Below are 27,860 nucleotides of genomic sequence, written 5' to 3' on the forward strand. Positions count from 1 at the left end.
CTTCCATGAAGAAATTTCCCCCAAACTCCAGCCTGACCCTCCCCTGGCACAGCTTGAGGCCGTTCCCTCTCGTCCCATCCCTCATTCCCTGGGAGCAGAGCCCGATTCCACCCGGCTCCAACCCCATCAGGGAGCTGTGGAGAGCGAGGAGGTCCCCCCTGAGCCTCCTTTTCTCCAGGCTGAGCCCCCCCAGCTCCCTCAGGAGTTCTCCAGCCCCTTCTCCCTGTGCTCCAGCCCCTTCTCCCTGTGCTCCAGCCCCTTCCCCAGCTCTGATCCCCAAAAAATCGTATTCACAGAGCTGCAGGTCCAGGACACCCACCCAGCCCTTCACCCCCTCATGGCTCAGACCCCTCTCAGTACAATGAACAAAACATAAAACACAAGTTCTCCCTCTCCCCAGGATCAACATTAACCCACATTTCACTCCTAAAAAAAAACCCCCAAAATTCCTTCATGGAAACAGCGTCTTGAAGGACTAAACGAGCAACCAGGCATCAATATTTATTAACACAAGACAAAGGAAACACAATCAATGCGTTAATGGGACACTGTCCAGCCAGGTGTTAAATTTAAAAATGTAACTAAGCTAATTTTAAATAAATAAAACCTTTATACATAATTACAGAAACGCCGGAGTCTGGATTGGACAATGGGAAAGAGGTTGACAGAAATTAAAGGAAAACAAATGCACCTAGGGCTAAAATTGATCTGGTTTTTACAACCTTATTTTAGAGCAGTTAGTAGGAAACAGCTGAATTCCGTTGATTTAAACCAGAAATGAAGTGCAAATTCCAACAGAAGAGGATAAAACCGACCTGTTCCCACACAGTTTGCTCAGGGAAGATCCAGAAACAGTGAGACACACAAACTAGTTTAGTCCAGTGGGAAGAATTCCCAGTTTTTCAGTTTCACTGCAGTTGCTAAGCTTGGAATCTGATGGACAAGAGGAAGGAAAAATGTGCCCTGTGCAACTCCAGGAGCTGGGAGGTCAAACCAGGGGGGAGAGGCTGTTTTTTGGGGAAAAGCACCCAGCCCTGCCCCTGCCAGTGTCTGGAGAGAAGGATCTTGGTTTGTTCCCATATGGAAAAATCACAGAGGAAGGAATGGAAGGAGTGGAATGACCTGTGGAAAGCTCGTGGAGCCGGAGGAAGAATTTGGGGAGTCCCAGCTCCATCCTTCCTCCTCTCCAGCACGTTGCTTCCCACTGTGCCAAAACAGGGACAAAGCACCCAGGGAAGCCAAACTGAGCAGCTGCTCCATGCCCCTGGAATGTTCCCTGCATCCTGCAGTTCTCCAGCCCAGAGGAATGGAACGTGCTGGAAGGAAGACTTGGAGCACCCAGGGAATGGCAAGAGAAAAGCCCCCGAGGCATGAAAAGCCACCGGTGCCCATCCAAACGAAAAAATAAAGGGATAAAGAGATCAAATGGATCCAGTCTCATTCAAAAATGCCATTTTGGGAAGGCCACCTACCACACTTGGGAATCTCTGCTGGAATTCACACACACATTGTTTCGTTTGTGAAGGATCACGAGGAAAAATAAATGACAATCCCGGACTCGGACTTAAAATCCACTCCAGGGGACAAAAAGCATTTGCTGAAACAATTTTAACCAAAGCTTTTGAGTAAAGAAAAAGGTCCAAGACCACCAGAATTTTCCCTGGAAAGGTCACATTGGAGTGAAGCTGCTCGGCCAGGCCTGGGCTGTGCAAGAAACACAAAAATGGTGACACAGAACATGGAATAACAGGAATTTTCTGGCTGTAAAGGGAGAACAACCTTTGTGCACTTTACACCCAAAACAAGCTGCAGGACCAACTGTGTTAGTCACAGTTTCCCCTGTGGCTGTCCCCACTCTGTGGTCAATTTGTTAAAACTAAACACACTAAAGATTTGGTGCCTATTCTGCTGACACTGTGGAAAAACACAGAAAAACGTGCCCCCCGTGAACCGAAGTGTTTGCAAAGAACCTTCGGCCCAGACCTGCCAGAAAACTTCCAGTTCCTAAAGCTATTTCCCCACCAAATATTTATTATTTTTATTTTTATTTTATTTTTTTTCAAAAATATACTTTCAAACTTCTTCTCTGAGGTTTTTTTTTTTTTTTTTTTTTTAAAGCTCCTGTTTTTGGGTGAGGAACTACCAGGATGCAGCAGGAGCTTTTTTTTTTTCTTTCTCCAGGACATGGCTGGGCTTTGCCCACGGATCCACCGGGTCCTGCTCCAGGAACTGCCACAGGATCTTCCGAGTCCACACCAGGAACCTTTTTAAAAACGGCCTAAAAACTTTGCATGAGGTATCTGGAACGTCTGAAAAGTTTTATATTTACACTGTATATACCACATGGGACTCAAAAAAAAAAACAAAACCCTGTTGCAGGATCTGGCAGCAGCCCCCCAAGGCTTCCAAAATCATATTTTAGCACCCAGAGGAATGTAATTGCTATTGAAAGATGAGGTGTTAAAACGGAAAAGGTCATTTTTGAGTCAAAGCTCAACCACTGGCTCCGTGGAGGGGCTTCCCAGCAGGAAAAGCTTGTACCTGCTGCTCTCTAAGGCTTCTCTTTCCTCCCATTCCCTAACTTTGGAGCTGACCCAGGAGGTGGAAGGCTGGCAGAGCAGTCTGCACAACGTTCCTGAACGTTGTGTTTGCCACAATTGCTCTGTCTCCTGTAAAATAAAACTTGCATCCCACTCAAACCCGGGATTCTCCTGTTCTTTCCAGGGAATGCTCTGAGGGAAGATGGGCTGTTGGCTCCCAGTTTTACTAAAGCCTATTTACAGTATTTCCTGGGGATGGAAGGAGTCATGGATGGCACAAGCAGGGGAGTTACCTGTGTGTCCACCTAAGGAATGTTTTTTCCTTCCCACACCTGGAGCCAGAGGATGAGGCAGAGGCTGCATCATTCCAGTTCAGGATTCGGGACTTGCATTGCCTTTTCTCCCCAGTTCCACGTTTTAAATTCATCTCTTGGAGAGGGATGTGCCTTAATATCAAAGGTTCTACATGCTCTGACACACTTCTGGCCAGAATGAAGAGACAAATGAAATCAGAAACCTGTGGAAGGTGGGAGCATCTCACATTGTGTCTAAGCCAATGCCAGGATGCTGAGGACCACAAAAGTCACCTGTCCTTAAAAACATCAACCTTCAGCTGTCCTCATTAGCCAAGTTAATTTTCTAGCTAAGTGAATTATGTATAATAATAATATTTACATATTTAAAATATAGGCAAAATTCTTTTTTAAATTCCAGAAATCTCTATATGAATAAGCAACTCTTCGATTCCGTAAGTTATTGATTTGGTCATGGCACAATTGTCAATAAGTCGTGTGATCCCAGGGGATGAGCAGCTCCAGATGCAAAGGAGATCATGGAGTAGGGAACTGCAGAACTCTGATGACCCTTTTTCTTAATAGTTTATTATCTTAACTAAATAAACCCTCCCCTTATAGAATCCTACCCCGGGATTAGATAAAAATACAAATATGTACAACGGATGAAAAAGTAACACTACTGTAAAGGCCTTGGGGGTTTTGTAGCTCACACACTTTCCCACTTTGCATTTCTCTAAAGCTCATGTGTTCAGTAAACTGTTACAAAGGTTTGCCAGTTGCCTCCCAAATTCCCTCCGCTCCCCGGGGCCGGGAGGGAAGGAATGTGGCAGCAACCTCAACCTGTAGGTCAAGTATTAGTAATTTCACCAGCTTCACTTCCATCACCACCCTGGTCCTTCTGGGCTCCTGCAGCTCCTGCCATCACATGTTGTAGGCCACGTAAATGGGGTCCAGCTGATCTGCCAGGAAACTGTCCCGGAGGTGCATCCGCTGCTTCTCGCCTCGGGAGTTGATGGGGATGACCCCGGGATCCACCACCACCACCACGCCCACGATCAGGTAATGCTCTTCCAGGACCACGTTGGTCACCAGAGGGACTAAATCCAGAGCCTCCTGCTCGCAGCCACACAGCTCCACCACCACCACCAGCAGGTTGGTCCAGGTGAACACGGCACTGGAAGGGCAAAGGAGAACCAACAGAACGCCCGGTTATTGTCCCAAAGACCCAAAGTTTCCAGCTGATTATCCTCAGGTGGAGTCTCCCACCTGCTCTGGGCTGCATTTCCAACCTGACCCCGAGGTGACCCGGCCCTGACGTGTCAGAGACCAGTTCAGAGCCAGCTCAGCACCACCCGTGTGACACAACAACGCTGCTGCCACCCACTGAGAAGTGGCTCTTTACACCCCAGAGCAGCAAATCATCATTTCTGTTCAATACTGAGGCCTGTGAGAAAACCCTGAGTCTGTTCTGTGTGGAAACCAGGTGTGTGACTGGCCGAGGGCAACGCGGATAAATCCGAATTTCCCAACAGAAAAAAAATCCAAATTTCCCTGTTTTTTTATTTCCTGATTAAACCCTGCACCTTTGCCTAAACTGCTGCATTCCAGCTGGGCCAGGAGGAGCCCAGCCCTCCTGGGGGGGGCTGTGTTACCATTCAGCAATGCTCCTGTGGGTCCGGGACACCGAGGTCTCGATGTCGATGGGGTGGTAGCGCAGCCCCCGCAGCTCCAGGGTCTCATCCAGGGCTCCCACCACGTACAGGGCGTCGTGGCGCTCTGGGGAGAGAGGGAAAACAGCTGGAAGGGCTGGAATTCAGGTACAACAGTGTCTGCTACAGGTCAAAGAATCATGGAATGGTTTGGGTGGGAAGGGGCCTTAAAGATCATACAGTTCCACCCCCCTGCCATGGGCAGGGACACCTTCCACTACACCAGGTTGCTCCAACCTGGCCTGGGACACTTCCAGGGATGGAGCATCCTCTGGGAAATGCATTCCAGGGCCTCACCACCCTCAGAGAGGGGAATTTCTTCCCAAAAATCCCATCTAAAATCTGCTGGCGGTTTGAAGCCATTCCCCCCTGTCCTGGCACTCCTTTGGAAATAGTCTCTCTGCACCTTTCCTGCAGGTTCCCTTCAGGTCCTGGGAGGCCACAATGAGGTCACCCCAAAGCCTTCCCTTCTCCAGGCTGAACAATCCCAGCTGTCCAGCCTTTCCCCCCTGGCAGAGCTGCTCCATCCCTCTGATCATCCTGGTGCCTCTGCACTCTCTCCAGCAGCTCCACAGCCCTCCCTGTGCTGTTCCCCTGCTGGAGGCAGCTCTGCAGGGGGAGTCTCAGCAGAGGGGCAGAATCCCCCAGCACAGGAGGGGTCTCTGGGCCATGTCCAGCCTCTCCCCACATCCTTCTCCCTCAGCTCATCCCTGCCCCGACACCGGCGGTCGCCCCGACAGCAGCGCCAACACTCGTCTTACTAAACCCCCCAAGCTCCCCAGGGGCCACTTCTCGAGCTCCTCCAGGCCCCTCTGGATGGCCCTGTCCTGGAGATGTGTCACCCCGAGCCCCCCGAGGGCCTGCCCACCTCCGCTGGCCGCCGTGAGCTCGGTGCGCCGCACGAAGCCCAGGTAACCGGTGCGGGCCCAGAGCGTCTGCGCCGCGTCGCCGAAGCTCAGGCGGGTGTTGAAGTGGTCGGCCTGGAGGGTCTCGTTGTCGTAGATGGTGTAGTAACCGCTGGCCGTGTGGGGGCTGTTCACCCAGATCTGTGCAGGGAGGGCAGAGCAGTCACCCCCGGGCCCCACGAGCGCTGACGTGGAGCGGGTGAGAATCACGGAACCACGGGATCATGGAATCAGGGAATCAGCTGGGTTGGAAGGGACCTCCAACATCATCCAGTCCAACCCTTGATCCAACCCCGCCGTGGTTCCCAGCCCATGGCACTGATGCCACATCCAGTCTGTCCTTAAACACCTCCAGGGATGGAGAATCCACCCCCTCCCTGGGCAGACCATTCCAAGGGCTGAGCACCCTCTCTGCAAAGAAATTCTTCCTGATCTCCAACCTACCCCTCCCCTGGCACAGCTGCAGACCCAGCCCTCTTGTCTTGCTGATGGGAAAAGAGACCAACCCCCCCCGGCTCCCCCCTCCTGTCAGGGAGTTGCAGAGAGTGAGGAGGTCTCCCCTGAGCCTCCTCTTCTCCAGGCTGAGCCCCCCCAGCTCCCTCAGCCTCTCCTCACAGCACTTGTGCTCCAGTCCCTTCCCCAGCCTCGTTGCTCTCCTCTGGCCCTGCTCCAGCCCCTCCATGGCCTTCCTGAGCTGAGGGCCCAGAGCTGGACACAGCACTCCAGGGGTGGCCTCACCAGCGCTGAGTCCAGGGCAGGAATCACTTCCCTGGCCCTGCTGGCCACCCTGTTCCTGAGCCAGGAAGCTCTGAGGTGAAGGTTCCCTTTTCATCCACCATTTTTTCAGACCAAAAAAACCCCCCCATTCATTTAGGTCAGACCTCCAAATATCCTCTGTTGTCCTTTATTATCTCAATAATGCACCTTGCAGACCTCCCCTCAGGACTCGCTGAGCAAACAAACTGCGGATTTTTAACGTGTCGAGTCCAAAATTTGATAATAATCTGCCAACACAGACAAATACACTGGTGTGTAATCAAGATAAGGAAAGCCAAATGTAAATTAGATTATTTGGGAGCCAGTTTGCAAGATTTAGAGTGGAATAAGCTTTCCTTTCTAGTGGGTTTTTTCTTTTGACCGGGCAGTGAAATAACGCCCAAATTCTGAGAGCTCCAGCAATAATTCAGCTTACAAAGGCCTGTGAGTGTCACAGCTCCAAACTGTCCCCCAGCAGCTTCAGAAGCCAGCAGAGAAGAGCCCAAGGAGCAGCAGGAGAAGGTCCCCAAGGAGCAAAATTTCCACTTACCTCCCCAAGGTGGGAATCTCCCAGAGGCCCTTTTGTCTCCGGGTTGACAATGACCACTTTGACTCCAGGCAGAATCTAAGGAGCACAAGAAGGAATGTGTAATTCCAGCTGGATTATCCTCAGGCACAATAAACCACATTAATTCAGGGCAGGATTTCACCCCCAGCCACCACGAGCAGGGATAAAACACGCCAGGACAGGTACAGTGAGGCAGGCTCAGGGGATGGATGGATTCCATGGCTCAAGGGCCACACAGGGAGGGCATTCTGGGCCTGGACATGTTGCTGGACCTCAGTTTTGAAGAATTCAGTTACAAAAATAAGGAGAAACTCCTTTTTGTTAATCCATGAGGGAGCGACAGTAAATCCCAACTACAGGCTGATTTCAAGGATCCCACAGCCCCCACTTCTGATGTGGACTCCATGATCTCAGAGGTCTTTCCCAACCTAATTCACTCTCTGATTTGGTTCATTTACTGCAAACAGAACCAATTCTCCCACGAGTTTCCAGCAAAACACTCTCCTTAATCATTACTTCCTTATAAATCCAACTGATTTTCCAGAGGAACAGCGTAACCAAGGCCTTCCCAAGCCTTGCCACAGGATTATCCTCCTCAGGGCTGTAAGAAATGTGTGGTTCCCAACTGCCCTGTGCTGTGGTTCTGGATAAAGACATGGAATTACCTTCCCAGACTCGGAAAGCAACAGGCTCTGTGGAGCTCCTCGTTCCACCAGACGGACTCTGAAGGGAAAGAAAACCTTGTCAGGATTAAAAGAGTGGAAATCTCCAGAGCAGTGTGAGAGCTCAGCACCCTCACAGTATTTTATACAGTTGTTAAATTGATTTAATGAACTCACTGTACCTGTCATGTCTCAAGGACTTCAGGTCCACGTACACCGTGGTGGGATCGGGCCCGGACGTTCCCTGAGGAGTTAAAACATTTAAAACCCATCAGTTTGTCTCCAGCAGGCAGGGGAACTCCTGCCTGAGCTCAGAAACCTTTCCAGGGGTTTCCCACAGCAAAATTCCTACTCACATCCCCCCCACCTCCACTAGTGGAGACCCTTCAGTGAACAGGGAAACATTTTGGGGGGGAGGGAGGTTTGGGGAGGGGGGGGACACAGTCCAAGCCCCCTCAGCCATCAGTGCTGGGGCAACCAGGCACTGTTTGTGTGGGAATAAACACACCAATGTGGGAATAAACACACCAACACTGTCCATGGGGGAATAAACACACCAACACCATGTGGGAATAAACACACCAACACTGTCCATGTGGGAATAAACACACCAACACTGTCCATGTGGGAATAAACACACCAATGTGGGAATAAACACACCAATGTGGGAATAAACACACCAACACTGTCCATGTGGGAATAAACACACCAATGTGGGAATAAACACACCAATGTGGGAATAAACACACCAACACTGTCCATGTGGGAATAAACACACCAATGCTATGTGGGAATAAACACACCAACACTATGGGGGAACAAACACACCAACACTGTCCATGGGGTAATAAACACACCAACACTGTCCATGGGGGAATAAACACACCAACACTATGGGGGAATAAACACACCAACACCATGTGGGAATAAACACACCAACACTGTGGGAACAAACACACCAACACTGTCCATGTGGGAACAAACACACCAACACTGTGGGAACAAACACACCAACACTGTGGGAACAAACACACCAACACTGTCCATGTGGGAAAAAACACACCAACACTGTGGGAATAAACACACCAACACTGTCCATGTGGGAAAAAACACACCAACACTGTGGGAACAAACACACCAACACTGTCCATGTGGGAATAAACACACCAACACTGTCCATGAGGGAACAAACACACCACCACTGTCTACGTGGGAATAAACAGCTCCCCAGGGCACGTTCCAGCTGTTTGGAGCATCTGTGCCATGATCTGGCAGCCCAAAACAAGGGAAGCTGCCTCACCCCCGTGCCAGCTGCTGCGGGCAGGGCAGATGTTGGGCTCCACAAGGGTGGGCACACGGGGGGGGAGTTGAACAGAACCGGAGCCCGGAAGGTGGGATCTGAGATTCCAGGGACAATGGGGAGCCCCTGGGAAGGGTCACCTGTAAGCAGATGGCCACGTTGACCCGGGAGCCGAAGGTGGTGCTGACGGCGCGGGACGAGAGGCCGATGTCCTTGAAGAGCTTGGAGAAGGACTGGGTGAGGGACACGCGGGGCCGCTCCTCCGCCACCACCACGCACGTCCTCACGCACGACAGGTTGATGCCCCGGGCCTGGGGAGAACAGGGGTCAGGCAGGAGCCCTCTTTCCAGCTTCTTTTTGTGATACTTATTATTATTCAGGCACGGGGCTGGATGTGCTGGTCACCTCTTGCCACTCAAGAGGTGACATTTGCTCCTTGTGCCTGGAAATAACTCGGGAAATGCAGGACAAACCCTGCTCTTGTGTTCAGGTTACTTCCCCTTCTCAGTTTCTAATTATTATTATTATTATCATCACTATCATTATTATTATTATTGTTGTTATTCAGGCACAGGGCTGGATGTGCTGGTCACCTGTCACCACTCAACAGGTGACATTTGTTTCTTATCCCTGGAAATAACTCAGGAAATGCAGGACAAACCCTGCTCTTGTGTTCAGGTTACTTCCTCTTCTCAGTTTCTAATTATTATTATTATTATTATCATTATCATTATTATTGTTGTTGTTATTCAGGCAAAGGGCTGGATGTGTTGGTCACCTCTGTCCCCTCTCCAGAAGTGACATTTGCTCCTTATCCCTGGAAATAACTCAAGACACACAGGACAAACCCTGTTCTTGTGTTCAAGTTATTTCCTCTTTTCAGCTCCTATTTGTTGTTGTTGCTATTGGTGGTACTGTCAATAATAACAATAACAACAACAACAACAACAATAAATAGTATTATATAACATGAAATGTGTAATTTTAGCTTCTATTTGTAATTATTATTATTATTAACAACAACATCAACAACAATAATAATATACTATAATAATATAATATTAAATTTGTCATTTTCAGCTCCTGTTTGTACTTCTAAAACGTGTCTGACCAAGCCTGGAAAGGCAGCCAGGACCAACCCTGCTCTACCAGGGCTCCCTCCTCTGCCCCAGTGCAGCACCAGGAGCTCCTGCAGAGCCTGGGATTCACTGCTCACACACCTGGAAACCAAAACAAGGGAGGGTAAAGTCCTCTGCTGGGATTGCACCGAGCCTTCCACAAAACTGGGAGCAGAATCCACTGTTTCCATCAGGAATGCCCTGAGCAGCAGCAGCCCAGAGTGCTCACCTGGTGACACAGCCCAGACAGGCACCCACAGAATCTCACAGAGGGAGGCACTATTGCACCAAACCCCAGGCAAAAATCCACCTCAGGCAGCTCAGGGAGTTATTTTTTGCCTTCTCTCATCTCCAAGGAGAACACACCTCCATGGAGCAGCTCCTGCCATGTGCTGTGCATCATGTGCTGGGCTGAGCCTCCACTGCAGACTCTTACATAAGGGATCCTGCTGCAGAGCCCTGTGGGATCCTCCCTCTGCTCAGGGCTGGCCTGGCACTCCCTGCCAGGTGAGTCCTGCACTCCACACATCCCTGCTCCATCCCAGTGTCCATTCCACACATCCCTGCTCCATCCCAGTGTCCATTCCACACATCCCCGCTCCATCCCAGTGTCCACTCCATACATCCCTGCTCCATCCCAGCTCTTCTCCCTGCACTCCACACATCCCTGCTCCATCCCAGTGTCCATTCCACACATCCCTGCTCCATCCCAACCCTGCTCCCTGCACTCCACACATCCCTGCTCCATCCCAATATCCACTCCACACATCCCTGCTCCATCCCAGTGTCCACTCCACTCATCCCTGCTCCATCCCAGTCCTTCCTCTCCTGGGGCTGCAAACCTGCTTTGGTGATTTGCTTCCTGAGCCACCCGTGGCCTGGAGACTTGTGCAAGAGGAAAACTTGTATTAATTCACCCAACAGATCACTCAGGAAACGTTTCTTACCTTTAACATTTCAACTTGGTTTCCAAGTCCCTTTGTGCACAGTTCCATGACTGAATAGGAACAGAAAGTGTCCCTTATTTTATACTGGCTGACAGTAGATAACCAGAGAAAAAGGTTGGATTCCAGCTCCATAGGAGGAATTAAAATTGACTGGTGTCCAGAATACACACTGGGAAGAACATAAAGGAAGAAAACATCTTTGTGCAGCTCGTAGTTATCTTTAAATTAATATTTACTGTATTAGCACATTATGTTCCTGCTAAACCAAAAGCAGGCTGTGGGACTCTGCAGCTGAGGCAAACTGGAGCAGCAGCATTTGAAAAATGCATCTTACTGTACAAGAATAACAGTCTGTGCACACACACAAACGTGCCCAAACACTGTCAGGGAGGGAACAGAACTGGCTCAGCCCCACACAGAACAAAAACCTCCCTTATTGCAACACATAATCAAGGAAGAAAGGGAAAAGAAACATTCTGGAGGCACAAACAAAGATAATCGAGATGGGATAATCTGCAGGAAAAGGGAAGGTGGTGGTGTGAGTTCAAAGACAAATCCCCCCCCCACTGTAAACCAGTCACTTTGGTCATGTCAACACGTCTGGAATTACAGCCAGAGGGACCCATTTCCAGAGGGACAGAGTTAATCTGCCCCTTTCCCCCCACAAAAAGACAGAAGTCCTACCTGCAAAGGCACCAGAGCACGAATCCCAGCCCGCAGTAGGGGTCGAGGCAGATGGCAATCTGCCGGGAGGAGTAGAGCTCACACTGCAGCTTGATGGCCCTGCACAGGCCACTGACAGCAGCATGGGACATCTGCAACACAGGGGACAGCAGGGGACATCATCAGCACAGGGGACATCAGCAACACAGGGGACATCAGCAACACAGGAGACAACAGGGGACATCAGCAACACAGGGGACATCTGCAACACAGGGGACATCTGCAACACAGGGGACAACAGGGGACATCATCAGCACAGGGGACAACAGGGGACATCAGCAACACAGGGGACATCAGCAACACAGGGGAAATCATCAACACAGGGGGATAACAGGGGACATCAGCAACACAGGGGACATCAGTTCCACCTCAACTCGAGGAAGAACTTCCCAGGAGGGTGGCAGAGCCCTGGAACAGCTGCCCAGGGAACTCCAAGAGTTCCCCCCTCTCTGGAGACATTCAAAGCCCCCCTGGATGTGTTCCTGTGTCACCTGCTCCAGGTGATCCTGTCTGGGCACTGGGGGATCTCCAGAGGTCCTTTCCAACCCCAGCTCTCCTGTGATCCAGTCATCCCTGACTCCAAACACACCTGAGCATTAAGGGCAGTCTAAAGCTTTCAGTTTTAGTTTCTTATCTTCCTTTTTTTGCCAGCTGCACCCCTGTTCTGGTCCTGGTGGGGTAAAGCAGGAGCTCATTGCTCTGCTGCTCTCCCAACAGGCAGCTCTCCAGAGGGAGGCAGCAGCAGAATTCCTGATCCCACCCTTGAGACCTGTTTTCCTCCACTGCAGAACTAACTCAGTGAGCTAAAATCCTCAGCTTTGTTAGAAGGAAATCAGGGTCTTTATTTAAGCTGCAAGGACCAGCTTTGGTGGGGGTCAAGGGGAGCTGGCTCAGAATATCAGCCAGAGACATCTCCTACCCCATTACTATACCTTTACTCCTGTGAGCATGCCCGTTGTGGAGACACTAAAATCTAGATATGCCAACATTTCAGGCGTGGGTGGCTTATAGATCTGGGCCAGTCTCTTCCTGGGCAAGTCATCTGTGCAAGAGAGGAACAAACAGGTTAGTTTTGGTTCCTGAACTGCTATTTGAAAGGAGAACACAACTTTCAAAAAGCCAGAGAGGGAGGAAAAAGCTTTCTATTAATTCTCTTTCCAAAAGAGACAGACTGGTGTATGGCAGGAGTCTTGCCAAAGCTCCCACGCAGGAATTTATTTATTCTCAGGAAAAGGGAGAAAAGACCAACTTTGCCCTTGAATTAAGGAGATGAAAGTTGGCTGCAGCAAGGCTGGTCTGTACAGCCATTTTCCATGCACAGCTCAACAAATGCTCCCAGTGAACAAGGTCACAATTAAGATTCCATCTTGGACAGCTTTTGTAAATATTCAAGCAAATTCTCCAGAGCCAAACGGGGGGACAGTCCCTCTGGAAGTCACCGGTCACCCCTTCACACAAGTCCCAGGAGCCTTTTTGCCCCACCTGTGTCGATGATGGTTGGCCAGGTTTTCACATCCACAGCTCCAGCTGCCTCCCTGGACTTGAGCAGCCTCATCAGGGTCTGGGTTGTGAGGATACAGGCGGCTTTGCTGACCTGGAGAGACAAAAAAAAGAGACTGAGAGACTGAAAAAAGAGACGAAAACCTGGCCCGGCAGCACTGCCACTGCAAGGCCTGCTGTTCAGGGACTGTTTTATCACCTGCAGCCAGTTTCCCTCAGCAAACCTGAACTCCCTTCTCTGCCTTTTGCACACCCTGCTCTGCTTTTCCTTCACTAACCCCCCAGTGCAGCCCAACCTGCCCAGAACCTGCCAGAACCTTCCGGGCAGGTGAGAACGCGGCACAGCCACATCCAGCTTTCTCCCAGGGAGGGACTCTCCCCCGTCCAGCTGTGGAGGGCAGTGACTGAGCAGCTCTGGGTGGGTGCCTGGCACCCAGGCAGGGTGTCCCCAGTGCCCCAGCCCCTCCTTGCTCACCTCCACGATCATCCTCACGGTGGGCAGGGTCGCGGTGAGGCTCTGGGCGTGGGGCGGGCGCACGGTGACGGGCACACAGCCGGCGTACAGGCAGCCATAGAAGGCTGTGATGAGCTCAATGCCTGCAAGGACAGGGCAGCTGGAGCAGGGGACACCGGGGAGGGACACCCTGGGGACACCCTGGGCACTGCTGCTCCTCCTCCAGGAGTTCCTTCCTGCTGGGTAAGGGGGACGCTCCCACGGCGCGGACGCACACCGAGGGCAGGAAGTTTGGGATAGGGGATTGGGAAGGTAAAGCACAGAAAATCATCTCCATTGTACAGGAAAAGAACATCTCGAGTGTCAGCTGACTCAAAAGGCAGTCAGGACATGGAGCAGTGTCTGGCAGGGCTGTAAGTACACAACAGTGACCAACTCGCACCAGCAGCGAGTGTCTGTCCTGGATTTCCATATCCCAGTGAGGGAACCAAAGAAAGCCCAGGCTGCACTTCCCCAGTGGGACCCAGCCATTCCCAAAACCCACTCACCAGGAGGATAAAGAAGCACCACATTGTCTCCTGCATTGAGATGTCCTTTGTCACAGAGCACTGATGCAATCCTCTCGGCCTTCTTGTGCAGCTGAAGGCAGGTGGCCGTGCACACAGTGGTTCCCTTGAAAGGACACAAAAATGCTCGAAACAGGGGCTGGCACAACCCCAACTGGCTGCTGTGAGATCAAACCAAGCTTGCTGGGCTAGCAGGAGGCTACAGCTACGAGTTATCTCTACCTAAAGGCTGCTGGTGCTCAGTGAGCTGCTTATCCACTACGGTATCAAAGGATAGAGATGGAGTTAGATCTGCTCTAGAAAATTCTACCTTCCAGGGAGTCAAGTTCAGGTCTTCTTGCACCAGAACCTTGCCAGAATATACTCAACAGGGATACACCATTAACTGATACAGGAACCAGTGGGACCTACAAACAGGCTCAGTTTGAAAATGAAGCCTCGAACCGTGAGAGTCGTTCGCTGAAGGGACCTACAGGGTCAAAGGGTCAAGTTTTGAGTTACAAACCTATGGGCAAAGGCTGATACAGAGACTGAAGAGAGGCACTGCAGAGGGCAGAAGATTTTAGAGACAGTCTCAAACTGGCACTGAATGAATTACACGTGGGCCTTGAAATCCAAGAGCTCAGCACTGACCGTACCTTGGCGTTCAGTAAAAGGAAGAGCGGGTGGTCAGGAGTGGCCTGAGCTCTCCACTGCAACACCTCTGTCAGGAACTGGTGCTGGAAGAGAGAGGCAGGAATTCAACAACAACCAGAGCTGCTGCTCTGCACCCAGCTGGAGGGGAAATCCCCTTCCCCTCCTCAGCTCTGCTCAGCACTGATTTACCTTTTTAACTAAATCGTTGTCTTCCAGCTGGCCCAGGTCTCTCCCCGAGGCCTGAGCGATTCGCTTCCCAGCAACCAGGTTCCCCACCATCACAGAGGCAGGGCCCACGCCTGAGGAGAGAGGACAGCCTGGAATGGGCACTTTGGGAAAGCAGAGGGAAGGTACAAAGAGTGTCTGCAGGATCCCACCGCTCCCGGGCACGGATGCAGGAGGAGAGGGAATGAAACCTCACTGAGGGAGTTCAGCAGGCACTGCTGGTCTCTGCTCACCAGCAGGGAGAATCCCAGTGAGTTCAAAGGTAGGAATCAAAATTCCTGACTAACACATGCAAAGGAGAGGCCTCAAACACGCCCCAGCCACAGGGCACGAGACAGGCTCTGGTCCCACAGGGAATGGGACACGGAGTGGGACACGTCACCCCCTTCCTGGGGCTGAGCCTCAGCTCACCGACACCAAAAGGGCCCCAAAAGGGGCTCAGGTTACCTGGCTGTTTCTGCCTGGGCTTTGGCAAGTTTGTCACACAGGTGTGTGGGCACATGAGGATGTTGCAGGGGTGCAGAGAGCCCTCCAGAAAGTGCTGTTTGGTTTGTGAGATGTGGATCCCTCCCAGCGGAGTTTTTGGCAATGTGTTGGCTGGCACGAGAGCAAGGCAGTACACCCCCACTTGGTGAATGCTGTCAATGGCCTGCAGAGAGGAGAGATGGTCACTGCAGCTCCTGCTGCTGCTGTTGCTGACTGCACTGGCACTGCAGGGCAAACCCCTGGATTTCTGAGGTGCTGGAGGAGCGAGTCAGTCACTGACATCCCGTTTCACCTCTGCACCACCAGCCAGCCCTGCAGGGAGAGCCCCAAGTGCTGGCACATCCCTGCCTTTACAGCCCATTCCACAGACACCAAATCCATTTTTAAATCTTTCATGACCAAAATCCCAAAATACCCACAGTTGCCTGATGAATCACAGGATTCTGATCTCGGGATTGTATCCATCTGTCTCCTCTGAACCACCACACTCTGTTCCTTTCTGCCCACCTCAGCATCCAGGCATCTGAGCCATCATTCACACCACCAGGTACTTCCCTCATTTCCCTCCCCAGCTTGCACACTTCACACCCTGAGTGTCATTCCCAGGAAGGACACACATGCAGCTCCCAGAGGAAGTATTTGCTACTCATTCTGCTTTTAGGACCACACTCATTCAGCTGGTTTAACCTCCCTCTGCTCACTGTCTCCCTGCTGAAAATGCAGCTCCGAAGGCCAGGGCTTTCAAGCCAAACTCTGACCTCCTCAGGATCCAGACTAAAAGCAGAACTCCAAAGCTTGAGCACAGATCTGCTCAGCAGTGCTGAGGCAACTGTTCCTCCAGGTTGGAAAGGACCTTAAAGTTCATTCCATTCCCCCCCTGCCATGGGCAGGGACACCTTCCACCAGACCAGGTTGCTCCAACCTGGCCTTGGAGTAATTTCCAGGGATCCAGGGGCAGGCAGAGCTTCTCTGAGCAACCTGTGCCAGGGCCTCCCCACCCTCCCAGGGAGGAATTTCTTCCCAATATCCCATCTAACCCTGCCCTCTGGCAGTGGGAAGCCACTCCCTCTTGTCCTGGCACTCCAGTTCCTTCAGGGCACAACAGAACACCTTGGACACAGCAGATGCACCAGTTTGTGACCCTGCACAAACCCCCTGTGCCAAGAGGGATCCAGAGCCTGTTCTCCCTCCATCCCTGTGCTCTCTCCATCCCAGTGTTCTCTCCATCCCTGTTCTCCCTCCATCCCTGTTCTCCCTCCATCCCTGTTCTCCCTCCATCCCTGTTCTCCCTCCATCCCTGTTCTCCCTCCATCCCTGTGCTCTCTCCATCCCTGTGCTCTCTCCATCCCTGTTCTCCCTCCATCCCAGGGTTCTCTCCATCCCACTGTTCTCTCCATCCCTGTTCTCTCTCCATCCCTGTTCTCCCTCCATCTCTTCTCCCTCCATCCCTGTTCTCCCTCCATCCCTGTTCTCCCTCCATCCCTGTTCTCCCTCCATCCCTGTTCTCCCTCCATCCCTGTTCTCTCTCCATCCCTGTGCTCCCTCCATCCCTGTTCTCTCTCCATCCCACTATTCTCTCCATCCCACTATTCTCTCCATCCCACTGTTCTCTCCATCCCTGTTCTCCCTCCATCCCTGTTCTCTCTCCATCCCTGTGCTCCCTCCATCCCTGTGCTCTCTCCATCCCACTATTCTATCCATCCCACTGTTCTCTCCATCCCACTGTTCTCTCCATCCCTGTGCTCCCTCCATCTGGGCCATTCCTCTGCTCTTCCCACCCCCCAAGAAGTCCCCCCCTGACCTGCAGCACCCGACTCATCCACTGGAAGCTGTCCTCCTCGGAGGCATCCGGCCTCTGCTCCGCCACCACCACGATCCTCTCGTCGTAGAACACGGACACGGAGAACACGGCGATCCTACGGGAAAGGGGGAGAGCCCCAGAGGCACAAATTCCAGCTCTGCTCCTTGGCAACACAAGGCAGAGCTTGTGAAAATAACCAGGGGGGGGCAAAGACAGAGAGAAAAAAAAAAATCATCAGGCAATTCAAGTGGAAAAGGAAAGACTGGGGAGTGTTTAAGGGGTTAATTCCATCTCCCGGTGAAACTTCCACATGGCAAAGTCCCCTGTCCTCCCAACCTGCTGTCACATTCCTGCTCCAACCTGTGGCAAATCACCAAGGCAAGAAGCCTTAAAGGCACCCACATGATGGTTTAAAATCTCCCTCTGGAGACACAAGATCCAGCCCTGCCTGAGGATGCAGAAAATGCTACCAACAACTGCCAAATAAAACCCAAGTGTCTTTGGGCATTAATGAAACCCTGCCTTGCTGCAGAGCACCAGCCAGCAGCTAAGGACTAAAACTCTGCAGAGACAGAGAATTAAATTCTCCATGGGGCTGCCTTGGGACTCCTTCCCCTAAAGCACAAAGACTCGATGGAAAGCCAGGCTGGATACTGGGAAGAGGGTGGACAGTGGGGAAAAAGACCTGTGTTGGTCGGGCAGGATCGGGCCAATCACCACCTGAGTCAAAAATACATTGGCTTTAACTGAGCTGCCCAAAGGGAAACCCAAGATAACACTGAAGACCTCGTTTCCCTGTATTCCATGGGGGGTTTCTCGTGCTGACCTTCCCCTGTAAACTGTCTTGATGGACTCCACGGCCAGGCCGGTGGCCACGATGTCGTCGGCGTTGTGCCTCCGCCCGCTCACCATCAGCAGCCCGTCCATCTTCCCCACCACGAACACCAGGCTGCCCTGCAGCACAAGGACAACAACCTCTGAGTTCTCCCCACACCCTCTCTGGCCCCAGGGGCTTCTCTCTGAGCCCCTGGAGGCCCCGAGCAGAGGGACAGAGCCGAGCTCGGAGCTGCCTCACGTACGGGGCCGACAAATCCCAGCAAGCCGGAGCGGACGAAGGGCACTTCCCCCACTGGAGAGCCTGAGGAGTTCACAGGGATCACCTGCAACACAGTGGGGAGCACCTTGGAGGCCACTGGGTTTGCCTGAGGACAGAAAAACCTTCCCCACCCCCCTTCATGTGAGCGAAGGGGAGGGAGCCCTCGGTGCAGTCAGTGCAAGGGGAATGCTGAATACCCCTGACTGTCAGGAGCTTCCCAGGGTATATTTTTTAAAAAAACAACATTAACACTTCAGTTACAAACCCAAGGGATTACACAAGGCTACCAGTTTTACAGAGGAAACAGGGCAAGGACATTCTGCTGTACATACCTCGAAAGTGTTCTTTGTCACCCCTGCCAGCCCATAGTACATCATCCCTCCTGCTCTGGAGCTCACACAGATCTCACCAATCTCGTCTGTTTTGCAGAGCTGGGGTGGCCCATCGGGTTTCACAATGCACATCATGCCTAGGACAGAGCAGGTTTTGTTAAAACAGCCCCCAGACTTGGCCTTGGGTGAGAAGTGACCCCCTGAACGGTGACAGGAATGAGAGCCTGGCCCTGCCCCACCTCCCCCACACCAAGGCTGGCTATGGGAGAGAACATTGACCTGTTCCTCTCCTAAAACAGCCCCAGAAAGGTCTTGTAGGAGCCTCCTGCCTGTTTTTACCTCCTGGCATCACGTGGCCAACGTCCTGGACGGTGAGAGCAGAGTTTTTATCTTCAGTGTTGACCCGAATCACCCCGAAGCTCAGTCCGCTCATGGACAGGATGGCTCTGCCTGGCAAAGGGGCCCCAGGGACTCCAGGCCTTTGAAGGACACAAAATCAATGAACACACTCCATCAGGCACCCGGCTGGAGACACCACAGCAACAGAAAGAGGAGGATTTCAGTGTCTCTGCTTTGCACAGTGACTTAAAACCCAGATGGGCAGGAGGAACTGCCTCCCAGAAGAGCCACTCTGATCAGTCCCTAAGGAATTGTGTTCCTGGGCAGTGCAGCTCCTCTCCCAGCTCGTTATCTCCCCCAGTGCTAACCCCCAGCTCCCAGGTCAGATGATTGCAGGGCTGTTTGTCACAGAAGGCAGAGTATGGAAAAGTCCAGAGTGATCTCAAATCTAACCCCAGGCTCAGAACACCCATCCTGTGACCCTGTGACTCCCAACACCCCCCTGGCTGTGCAGATCAGGAGCAGGAAAAGCAGCTGTGGGGATCAGGAGCAGGACAAGCAGATGTGGAGCTCAGGAGCACGAAAAGCAGCTGTGGGGATCAGGAGCAAGAAAAGCAGCTGTGGGGATCAGGAGCAAGAAAAGCAGCTGTGGGGATCAGGAGCAGGACAAGCAGCTGTGGGGATCAAGAGCAGGACAAGCAGCTGTGGGGATCAGGAGCAGGAAAAGCAGCTGTGGGGATCAGGAGCAGGACAAGCAGCTATGGGGATCAGGAGCAGGACAAGCAGTGGCCAGGCCCTGCCGAGCTGTCCCAGCCCAGCACACACTCGTGTCTCAGGAGGGATATTTATCAGCTCAGCCTCTCCAGGTATCTCAGCACACCCAGCAAATGTCAGTGGAGTTCATTACACGTTTAAATCAACTCTGAGCAAGCCATGTGTGAACAAAGCCCAGCCTGGATGAGTCAAACCCAGCGTCGGTACCTCCGGATCGCGATGGTCATCGCCTCGGGGGAGGTGGCACAGGGACAAATCGCCTCTGGTTTGAGCCCATGGCTCTGGAACAAGCTCAGGAAGGCATCACAGGAGGAGACAGACCCTGGGAAGAGAGAAAATGTCCCACTAGGACCTCACAGGATTTGATTTGATGCCCGTCTATGGGAAGGGTCGGGAGGAGGAGGAGGGAAACGACGAGAGGAAGCGGCTTCGAGTTGTGCTGGGGAGGTTCAAGTTGGATATTAAAAAAAATCTCCTCACTGAAAGGCTGGAAGAGGCTGCCCAGGGAAGTGGTGGAGTTACCAGCCCTGGAGGGAATTAAAAGACATGTGGATGTGGCACTTGGGCACGTGGCTCAGTGGTGAAGGTGGCAGTGCTGGGGAAGCAGCTGGGCTCGATGATCTTAAAGGTCTTTTCCAACCTAAACAATTCTCTGATTTTATAAACTGTCTCCCCACTGCTCCCAGCCCAACCTTTTCCTGTACTTTGCAGGATCTCTCAGACCCCAAGGGGTGGAAGGATGGGAACCCCTCGTTCTGGTGCCCGAGCACCACGAGCCAGAGCTCCGAGATCTCCTCGGGGGTGTCTCCTGCAGGAGTGGAGGTTGATCCCACGGGACACCAGCTGAGCCCCCCCTGCCCTGGGAGCCCCCAGGCTGCCCCCACTCACAGGGATTTGCACCATCAGTGACGATCAGCATCCTCAGGGAGCTCAGACTGACGTCTCTTTGGTCTCTGTGGGCCATCATGGCCCAGTGCAAGTCACGACACTTCACCAAAGCCACTTTTGCTGCAAACCAACACACAAAACCACAGGTAAGGACAAACAAAAACCTTCCACCAGTCACTGTCATCCACATTCCCAAAGGAGGAAGCTCTCACCAAAGCAAGGAAGCCTTAATGAACTGAGCCTGCTTAACAGCAAACCCAACACACGGTGGCATCTGCTGTGGCCTGCAGGCCACTGCCCACCACCTGAGCCAGGGTCTGTCACCCTCACAGCTCCTCCTCCAAAGGCCACAAATCATTACCACCCTCTGGATGCCCTGGGATCAACAGCCCTTGCTGTGCTCAACCATTCCCTTGGTTTCATCCAAGAAACTGGCTCCAAGTCAGGAGGTCCCCACCAAGTTCCCCCATGCTCACACGGCATTAGGATTTATTCAGGAATAAATTAGAATTTGTGCATATTTAGAAATAAATGGTACAGTCCCCTGCCCTCCCAACCTGCTGTCACATTCCTGTTCCAGCCCTGGAGCAGGTGGCAAACTGGTGGAACCAGCCTTGGAACACTGGTGGCAAATCACCCCTGTAAGAAGATTTGCAGGTATCTACACGATGTTGGGGGCTTAAAATCTCCCCCTGAGCCTCACACGAGCTCCAGCCCTGCCTGAGCATCCAGAAAATTGCATCTACTGCTGCCAAATAAAAATTTTTGGATGTGAGTGACACTCTCGTCCCTTGAGATTTGTCAGGGGAGGGCAAGAAGATGGGATCTGATGCATCTGAGATTTTAATGCCCCCCTGAGAGCTCCAAGGTGGAGCTGTGGGATGTCCTGAGTTACCTTTGTGGGCATGGACCCTCTGCACCCAGGAGAGAGGGCAGGTTTTCATCACAGAATAGGGCACGCTGATGGTGTGCAGCTTGTTCATTACATTCTGAAAAGCAGGAGAAAGGTGGTTGGAAAAGGGCTCACAAACCTTTTCTCGAGCAGAGTTTGAGAGTCACTCTCAGTCCCCATCAACCCCCCCCCAAGAATTCACAGGGGTTCAGTGAGGATGGTTCTGTGATTCCCTGGGAGAACTGCAGATGTGGCAGGGAGAGAAATGGTTGGTTTAACAGGTGATGGCCCTCAAATGCTGCCTTTACCATATTTCACTGACTCAAGGAATCCCAGAGACTGGTTCAGTCTGGAAGAGACCTCAAAGCTCCTCTCACTCCACTATCCCAGGAAAACCCAGCCTTGGACACTTCCAGGTATGGAGCAGCCACAGCTTCTCTGGGAAAACCATTCCAGTGCCTCCCCCCACCCTCCCAGGGAGGAATTTTTCCCTAACATCTGATGCAGTCATTAGTCATTAACCTCTCATTAATTCCAGGGGGCTCTGGAACGCTCCGACTCACCGTGAGGATTCCGTGCCACAGCCCTGCATCCTTCTTGAAGTCCAGCACATTCACTATCGTTTCCCCTGGGAAAAGAAAGCTGGAGTTGTGAAGTGCAAGGTGGCAGGAGAGCTGCTGGAATGTGCCCAGGGATGAAGCTGTCCCTGCCCCTGCCAGAGCTGCTCCAGGGGCAGGCAGAGCCCTCCTTGCAGAGCCCTCCTTACACGTGTGGCTGCTCCCAGCCCCTTGCTATGCTAAATAACAACTGCACATCCATTTCTGAGCAGGAACACGGCCCAGAAAGCTGCCAGGAAATCACATCCCCAGCCTGGAACAGCCCATCAGCAGGACAGGAAGGCTCTGAGCCTCGTCATGCACGAGTGGGGAAGGAAGGGAAGGGGAGCAGGGAACATCATTCAAGCCCTGACTCCCAGAAGCAATGGAAACTCAAGTGATGGCTTCCAAAAGACAGACTTTGCATTTTAAAGCACTTTGACCTGCAGCTCTATAAATAGTCTCGCTCGTGGATCAAGGAATTAGCTTGAATTACAAGGCAGACCAGACTAAAACCATATCCTAGAGCAGAACTCTCTGGAAATCTCACCAGAGTTTTCCCATCTCCACTTCTGGGTTACCCAAAAAAAAAAAGCCTTATGGGACCAGAACAGCCCCAGCAAGAGGTATTTACACACTCTCAGGAACAAAAGTTTGGGAAGACATTTCCATGTGGGATCAGAGGGGACTTGAGCTCGCTGGAAAATGCTCTGGTTTCGATTCATTTGCTCCCCTTTTGGTTCAGCAGAACAGACCCAGCAACTCCCCAGACATGATGCAAACCCCACTTTTTACTCCTCTTCATCATGGTTGTCAAAATGATGCAAATTTGGATGGAAAAACATCACACTCAGCCTTCACTTCTGGGGAAGAATTAACCTGTGCTTTTTATTATTTTTTTTTAAGCAGCTCTTGGTCACTCAGAGACTGCTGTGAAACGCAGGAGAGGCAACCACACCAAATGAGGCTGCTGACCCTCTGTTCCTCTGATGTCCTGTGCCCTCACCCACCTTCAGAGTAGTTGCAGGCCTGAGACAAGGCTTGGCAGTGGGCCAGCATGGCCACCCGGGACACCGTGACCCCCATGACACTGCCCTCCTTGCTGGTCTTGTACTGCAGGAGAGAGGAGAGAGTCAGGGAGGGTGGAGGAGATTCAACCACAAAATGCAATGGAAAGCAAGTTTCCTTTCTCTGAAGCTGCTGAGACAAACCCCAAACCCACCTGCTGGCAGGGTCAGCCCCCAGGGGATGGTTCTTGTGGGGGCAGCTCCAGGGAGTGGGGGATAAAATGGGTGTCACTGATGCTCACAGCATCTCTTCCTGCTCCCACAACAAACTGAAAAGCCAGGCTGGGATTGAAGGATGGCCAAATCACCCCTCAAACCACTGCAGCCCCTGGAAGTTGCCTTCTGGCCCACAAACAAAGATCAGCTCTGCCAGGGAGAACTGAGAACTCAAACTGAATGTGTGTTATCAAGCACCATCTCAGGGCTCAGCTGCCTCCACTCCTCACTTTCTGGAACAAGAACAGTTCTCCAGCTCCTTCCAAGCAGTGCCCAAGGCCACGAAGGGACTCAAAAACTAAAACTCAAATACTAAAAGGAGCTTCCCAGCAGGATGTCCCCAGTGAAAACCTCGTTTCAGTGGCAAGAAAGTGGGGAGTTGAAGGGAGTGAGGTGAAACTATTCTCTCTCTGGTGATTAGAACATTAAATTCAGCTCATGGAAGCCACTTTCCATTCCCCATTCACCACTTACCTCAATATATGCTGGCTCAGTTCCTGCTGCTGAGATGTTGGGCTGCCAGTCCTTGGGAGATTTGGAGAGATATTTTGAATCTGTCACAACCCATTTGAGTCTGGGCCAACCTGGAGCCAAAATTAAACAGCACATTAATATCAGCTTATTTACTGAGGGATTTATATTCTGCAGGAATGCACTAAACCCCCTCATTTGTCCAAGTCCAGTTACACAAGCAGAATTCCAAGCCAAGCCCAGCTACCAACCAGAAGGTTCGCCTCGTTTCTCATCAGGGAGTTCTGTGGGCAACAAGGTACTTCCTTCTCCTCAGGAAAGATCCCTGCAGCATTCCTAAAAATACCCTGTTGTACTGGGAATAAACTGCCTTGGAACCTGCCAAGTGCCACTGAAGGGACCTGAGGACAACCCTGAGGTGGTTCCTCGTGGCTTCCAGAACCCCCAAAGTTCCACCAGGCACGTGGACTGATCTCACCAGGCACTCAAAACCCACAACAGTTTGGTGACAGGACCAGAAGTGGCCCCCTTTGCCCCCCCCCAGATGCCTCCAGGCTCCTGGAAGCTCCTTTCAGCCAGTCCAGCTCCAGCAGAAGCAGCATCAGGAGCTGGCACAGAGCTGACTCACCTTTGAACTGTACGATTTCTCCGTTCTGGGTTTTTGGGAGCCCTTTCAGACACACTTCAGTGGTGAGGGCCAGGGCAATGCCACAGCTCCCCAGCAGGAAGCCAATCTGCTGCCCACCAGCATCCTGAGGGAAGAGGGGGAAAAGTCACTCTCTGTTCTAAGGTGACCTGAAGTGAGATTCCCCCTCACCAAAATCCAGGGTTTGGTAACGCTCTGGGAACTGGGGAGGAAGAAGAAGAAGAAGAAAAAGAAATAACCCATTCCCACAAACACCCAGAATCACAATTAGAGCAACCTGGCCTAGTGGAAAGGGTTCCTACCTATGGAAGGGGGTGGAACTGGGTGGGCTTTAAGGTCCCTTCCAACCTAAGCCATCCTGGGATTCTGTGAAATACGTCCCTGGCAGGATTAAAATGCACTGGATGTGAAATCCAGAGAGAACAAGTGCTCCTGCCCAGCATCCAGGCAGGGCTCACACCCCATCCAGTGTCATTAACAGAAACCCAGATGCTCCAAAGAGGAATCAAGAGGCAAAACCAAAAAGCAGAACGTGTAATTACAGTGAAATAACGAGACCTCTCCATCCCCAGGAGCTGATTCCTGCTGCACAGTGACAAAAACCCCGAAATGAGGAGGCTCAATCAGGGCAAATCCTGCACAGGTTTGAATTTTGCACGTGGTTGCCACAGCAGTTCGTGCAGAGAAATGGAATCAGAGCTCTGTGATCCCAGAGCATTCCCAGACCAGCTCCCACCTCTCCTGCCACATGTTTGCCAGGAGACTGCTGCTTTTGCTTCCCTTAGGAAATCCTCTGGTTTATGTGGCAACAGTGCAGAGATTCTGGTAAGGGGGTGAGTAAAACACTTTTGTGGAGCAGATAATTCACAAGAAGTGCCTCAGAAATCTTCAGGGACACCGAGCACCTTCTTGTCCAGCAGAGCCAAAGCCTGGCAGAGCCCAGCAAGGCTGGACTGAGCCCCCTCCCATCACCCAGGGGGGCAGGTCCTCCCTGTTCTGCCTTCCCCAGAAATGAGCTGCAGGGAGGGGTCAGCACAGCTCTGGTCAATACATTTTTCCACTTGGAAATGCCATTCCAGGCTCCCAGAGGTCCTCGTGGGCACACGGAGCTGCCCAGGCAGCAGCTGGAGGCTGGGAAAACGCTGTCAGAGGCTGATGGTCTGACTTGGTTTCCATCCCACCATCAGCCCACGGCTCCTCCAAGTTCCAGCAACGTTACCTTTCTGGTAAGAGGTACCTCTATAGGCACTGGGATCACTTCTGCCAGCAGACAGCCATAAAATGCCACCATGAACATCACGGGGTCGTTGTTGGGGTAGACAAGGGCCACCTGCAACCCACACAGGTGTGTTGTTACTTGAAACAGAAGTCAGAGCTGCACAGTTCAGACCTGCAGGGACTAAAACTCGGGAAACTTTGTGCTTTTTCACGTTTTTTTTCCTCCCACAGAAGGCATGGAATGGGCCTGAGCTCCTCACGGAGTCACGTCACCGTTCCCAGGTGTCCCCACGTGTGAGGGTTGCTCACACAGCCAAAACACAGAGTCTGGGTCTCAAAACCCACACTCTGGGTCTCTCTCAGAGCTGCAGAGCTCTGCCTCAGATGTATTTCAAAGCTCAGAGATAAAAAGCTGCTCCCAGAGGAGCCAGAGCCACTGCAAAATTACAGGAATTCCTTTCCCCGAGTAGCCTGTCCCTGGGATCAGGGAAGTGCTGTGAAAAGAACACAAGATCCTGGTGCCTGTGGCAAATTACAGCCCCCCCCAAAACCCCAGAGGGAGAACCAGGCAGCCCCAAAGTGATTACCCTGTCTCCAGGTTTTAACACAGGCTCGTTTTTGGTCCCCAGTTTATTGAGCAGGGTGTAGGCCAGCTTGAGACTTCTGCTCCACAGTTTGCCTGGAACACAAGAGAACAGGGACTTGCACAGCTCCAAACCAGCCAGCACAGGGGAACATTTAGCCCCTGGCTGTTCTCACCCCCTGGTGTGGCCAGGGGGGTTTTTGGGAGCCCCTTCCCCACCTGTGCTGTCCCCACTGCTGCTCTGTGAGCAGGGGCAGGGAGGGCTCGGCCCCCACTCACCGTATGTGAGGGTGTAAACGGGTTTTCCTGTCACATCCAGGGCTGTCAGACAGGGACACTTGGCCTGGGTGGTCCCCCAACGCTGCAGAGCTGCTTCCAGGGCAGGAGGCCAGTTACAAACCACTCCCAGGGGCTCCCCCTTCACCGGGGTCATCTGCCTGCCCTCGGGCTTGGGCTGGTTGGGGTCGGGCTGGGGGACTGAGAAAATGCAACACTATTTCCAGGAGATATACAGGAATGTTTTCAACACAATCCAAACACGATATTCCCACTCCTTTCCCCACCCATCACCCGACAGCTGAGCTGGGAAGACACTGAAAACAAACGTTTTCAGCATTTAAAAACCCCCAGCCCAGCCCATTTCTGCCCAAAACAAGCCATGGGGAACAGTCTTCTCCCAGGGGAGCTGTTTAAAGGTGTTCAACACATCAAGTGAGGGGCAGGAACACAGAGGTGGAGAAAAGGAAACCTTACAAAAATAATGGCTGGGATGAAACCTCCAGTAAGGACAATCCCTTCTGGGAAATTAATTAGCGTGGCCTAAGCAAATGAAGGGGTTTCAAAAACCTATTTAAATAGTTTTGTTAAGAAGTTTAGTGCTGAGGAGGTCCCCCAGAGCTCAGCAGAACAAGTAAATTCCTTCAAACACTGGTTTTGTGTCAGACTCTTCATGGAGGCTGCTGCAAACACTGAATCAGAGTCAACCAGGGCACAAATTAATTCAGTTCTTTGCAGGTGTGACAGTAACAAATGATGAATAAAACCATTATTTGTGCCATTACCTTCCACGATTTCTTCAAAGTCATCCACGAAGAATTCTTTCAGGGGTGGTCTTTTGGGCCTTTTCAAGGTGTTGAGCAGCTGCTGAATTTTGGTGGAGACTCTGCTGCTCACAGGGACACCTGGAGGGGAAGATTTGGGCCAACAAAAGTGCTCTTCCCGTGCCTCTTACAAACATTTACACCTCAGCTCCTCCCAGTGCAGGGCACCCACTCCTTCAGCTCCTGGTTTGTGTTATTAAAGCTGTGCCAGTGCAGGAGGGACATTTAATTTTACACCAGCTCTGCGTTAACTCCGGTCAGAAAACGCCACGAACAGAGATTTGGTTTTTAAAGCATTTCCTCCCTTCCAAATCCTGCTTTCCAGCACCAGCAGAGGGGACACACCAGGACACCAGTGTCCCCTCCTGCACAAAGCTTTCACCCAGACAGCCTGGAGCATCCTCAGCTCCACGGGAGCTCAACCAGGAGCCCGGAATTCCATCATTCCGT

At 52.0% G+C, this 27,860-nt stretch overlaps 1 protein-coding gene across 3 annotated transcripts in view; it reads right to left on the reverse strand.

Annotated features, from left to right (window-relative positions):
• Positions 1-467: 467 nt before the first annotated feature.
• DIP2B (disco interacting protein 2 homolog B) overlaps positions 468-27,860 on the reverse strand; it is a 63,604-nt gene continuing 36,211 nt past the window's right edge. For 2 of the 3 annotated variants that reach the window (XM_051771396.1, XM_051771394.1), the window contains 32 exons: positions 27,372-27,491; positions 26,590-26,787; positions 26,315-26,406; positions 25,729-25,839; positions 24,492-24,615; positions 23,867-23,976; positions 23,120-23,222; positions 22,077-22,141; positions 21,517-21,610; positions 20,622-20,741; positions 19,941-20,055; positions 18,960-19,099; positions 18,621-18,757; positions 18,272-18,352; positions 18,019-18,146; positions 17,193-17,307; positions 15,353-15,554; positions 14,870-14,979; positions 14,683-14,763; positions 14,027-14,150; positions 13,500-13,621; positions 13,007-13,118; positions 12,457-12,566; positions 11,486-11,616; positions 10,802-10,970; positions 8,877-9,047; positions 7,619-7,680; positions 7,440-7,497; positions 6,757-6,831; positions 5,414-5,591; positions 4,489-4,612; positions 468-4,010 (listed from right to left, as the gene is read on the reverse strand). In XM_051771396.1, the coding sequence (XP_051627356.1) occupies positions 3,758-4,010; positions 4,489-4,612; positions 5,414-5,591; positions 6,757-6,831; positions 7,440-7,497; positions 7,619-7,680; positions 8,877-9,047; positions 10,802-10,970; positions 11,486-11,616; positions 12,457-12,566; positions 13,007-13,118; positions 13,500-13,621; positions 14,027-14,150; positions 14,683-14,763; positions 14,870-14,979; positions 15,353-15,554; positions 17,193-17,307; positions 18,019-18,146; positions 18,272-18,352; positions 18,621-18,757; positions 18,960-19,099; positions 19,941-20,055; positions 20,622-20,741; positions 21,517-21,610; positions 22,077-22,141; positions 23,120-23,222; positions 23,867-23,976; positions 24,492-24,615; positions 25,729-25,839; positions 26,315-26,406; positions 26,590-26,787; positions 27,372-27,491 (3,935 nt within the window). In that variant the 3' untranslated portion in view covers positions 468-3,757. The remainder of the gene's footprint in view (positions 4,011-4,488; positions 4,613-5,413; positions 5,592-6,756; positions 6,832-7,439; positions 7,498-7,618; positions 7,681-8,876; positions 9,048-10,801; positions 10,971-11,485; positions 11,617-12,456; positions 12,567-13,006; positions 13,119-13,499; positions 13,622-14,026; positions 14,151-14,682; positions 14,764-14,869; positions 14,980-15,352; positions 15,555-17,192; positions 17,308-18,018; positions 18,147-18,271; positions 18,353-18,620; positions 18,758-18,959; positions 19,100-19,940; positions 20,056-20,621; positions 20,742-21,516; positions 21,611-22,076; positions 22,142-23,119; positions 23,223-23,866; positions 23,977-24,491; positions 24,616-25,728; positions 25,840-26,314; positions 26,407-26,589; positions 26,788-27,371; positions 27,492-27,860) is intronic. The other variant, XM_051771395.1, reaches the window with a different exon arrangement.

The sequence above is a fragment of the Manacus candei genome, unplaced genomic scaffold, assembly GCF_025592945.1.
Source record: "Manacus candei isolate 608988 ecotype Guabito, Panama unplaced genomic scaffold, ASM2559294v1 h1tg000132l, whole genome shotgun sequence".
NCBI lineage: Eukaryota > Metazoa > Chordata > Aves > Passeriformes > Pipridae > Manacus > Manacus candei.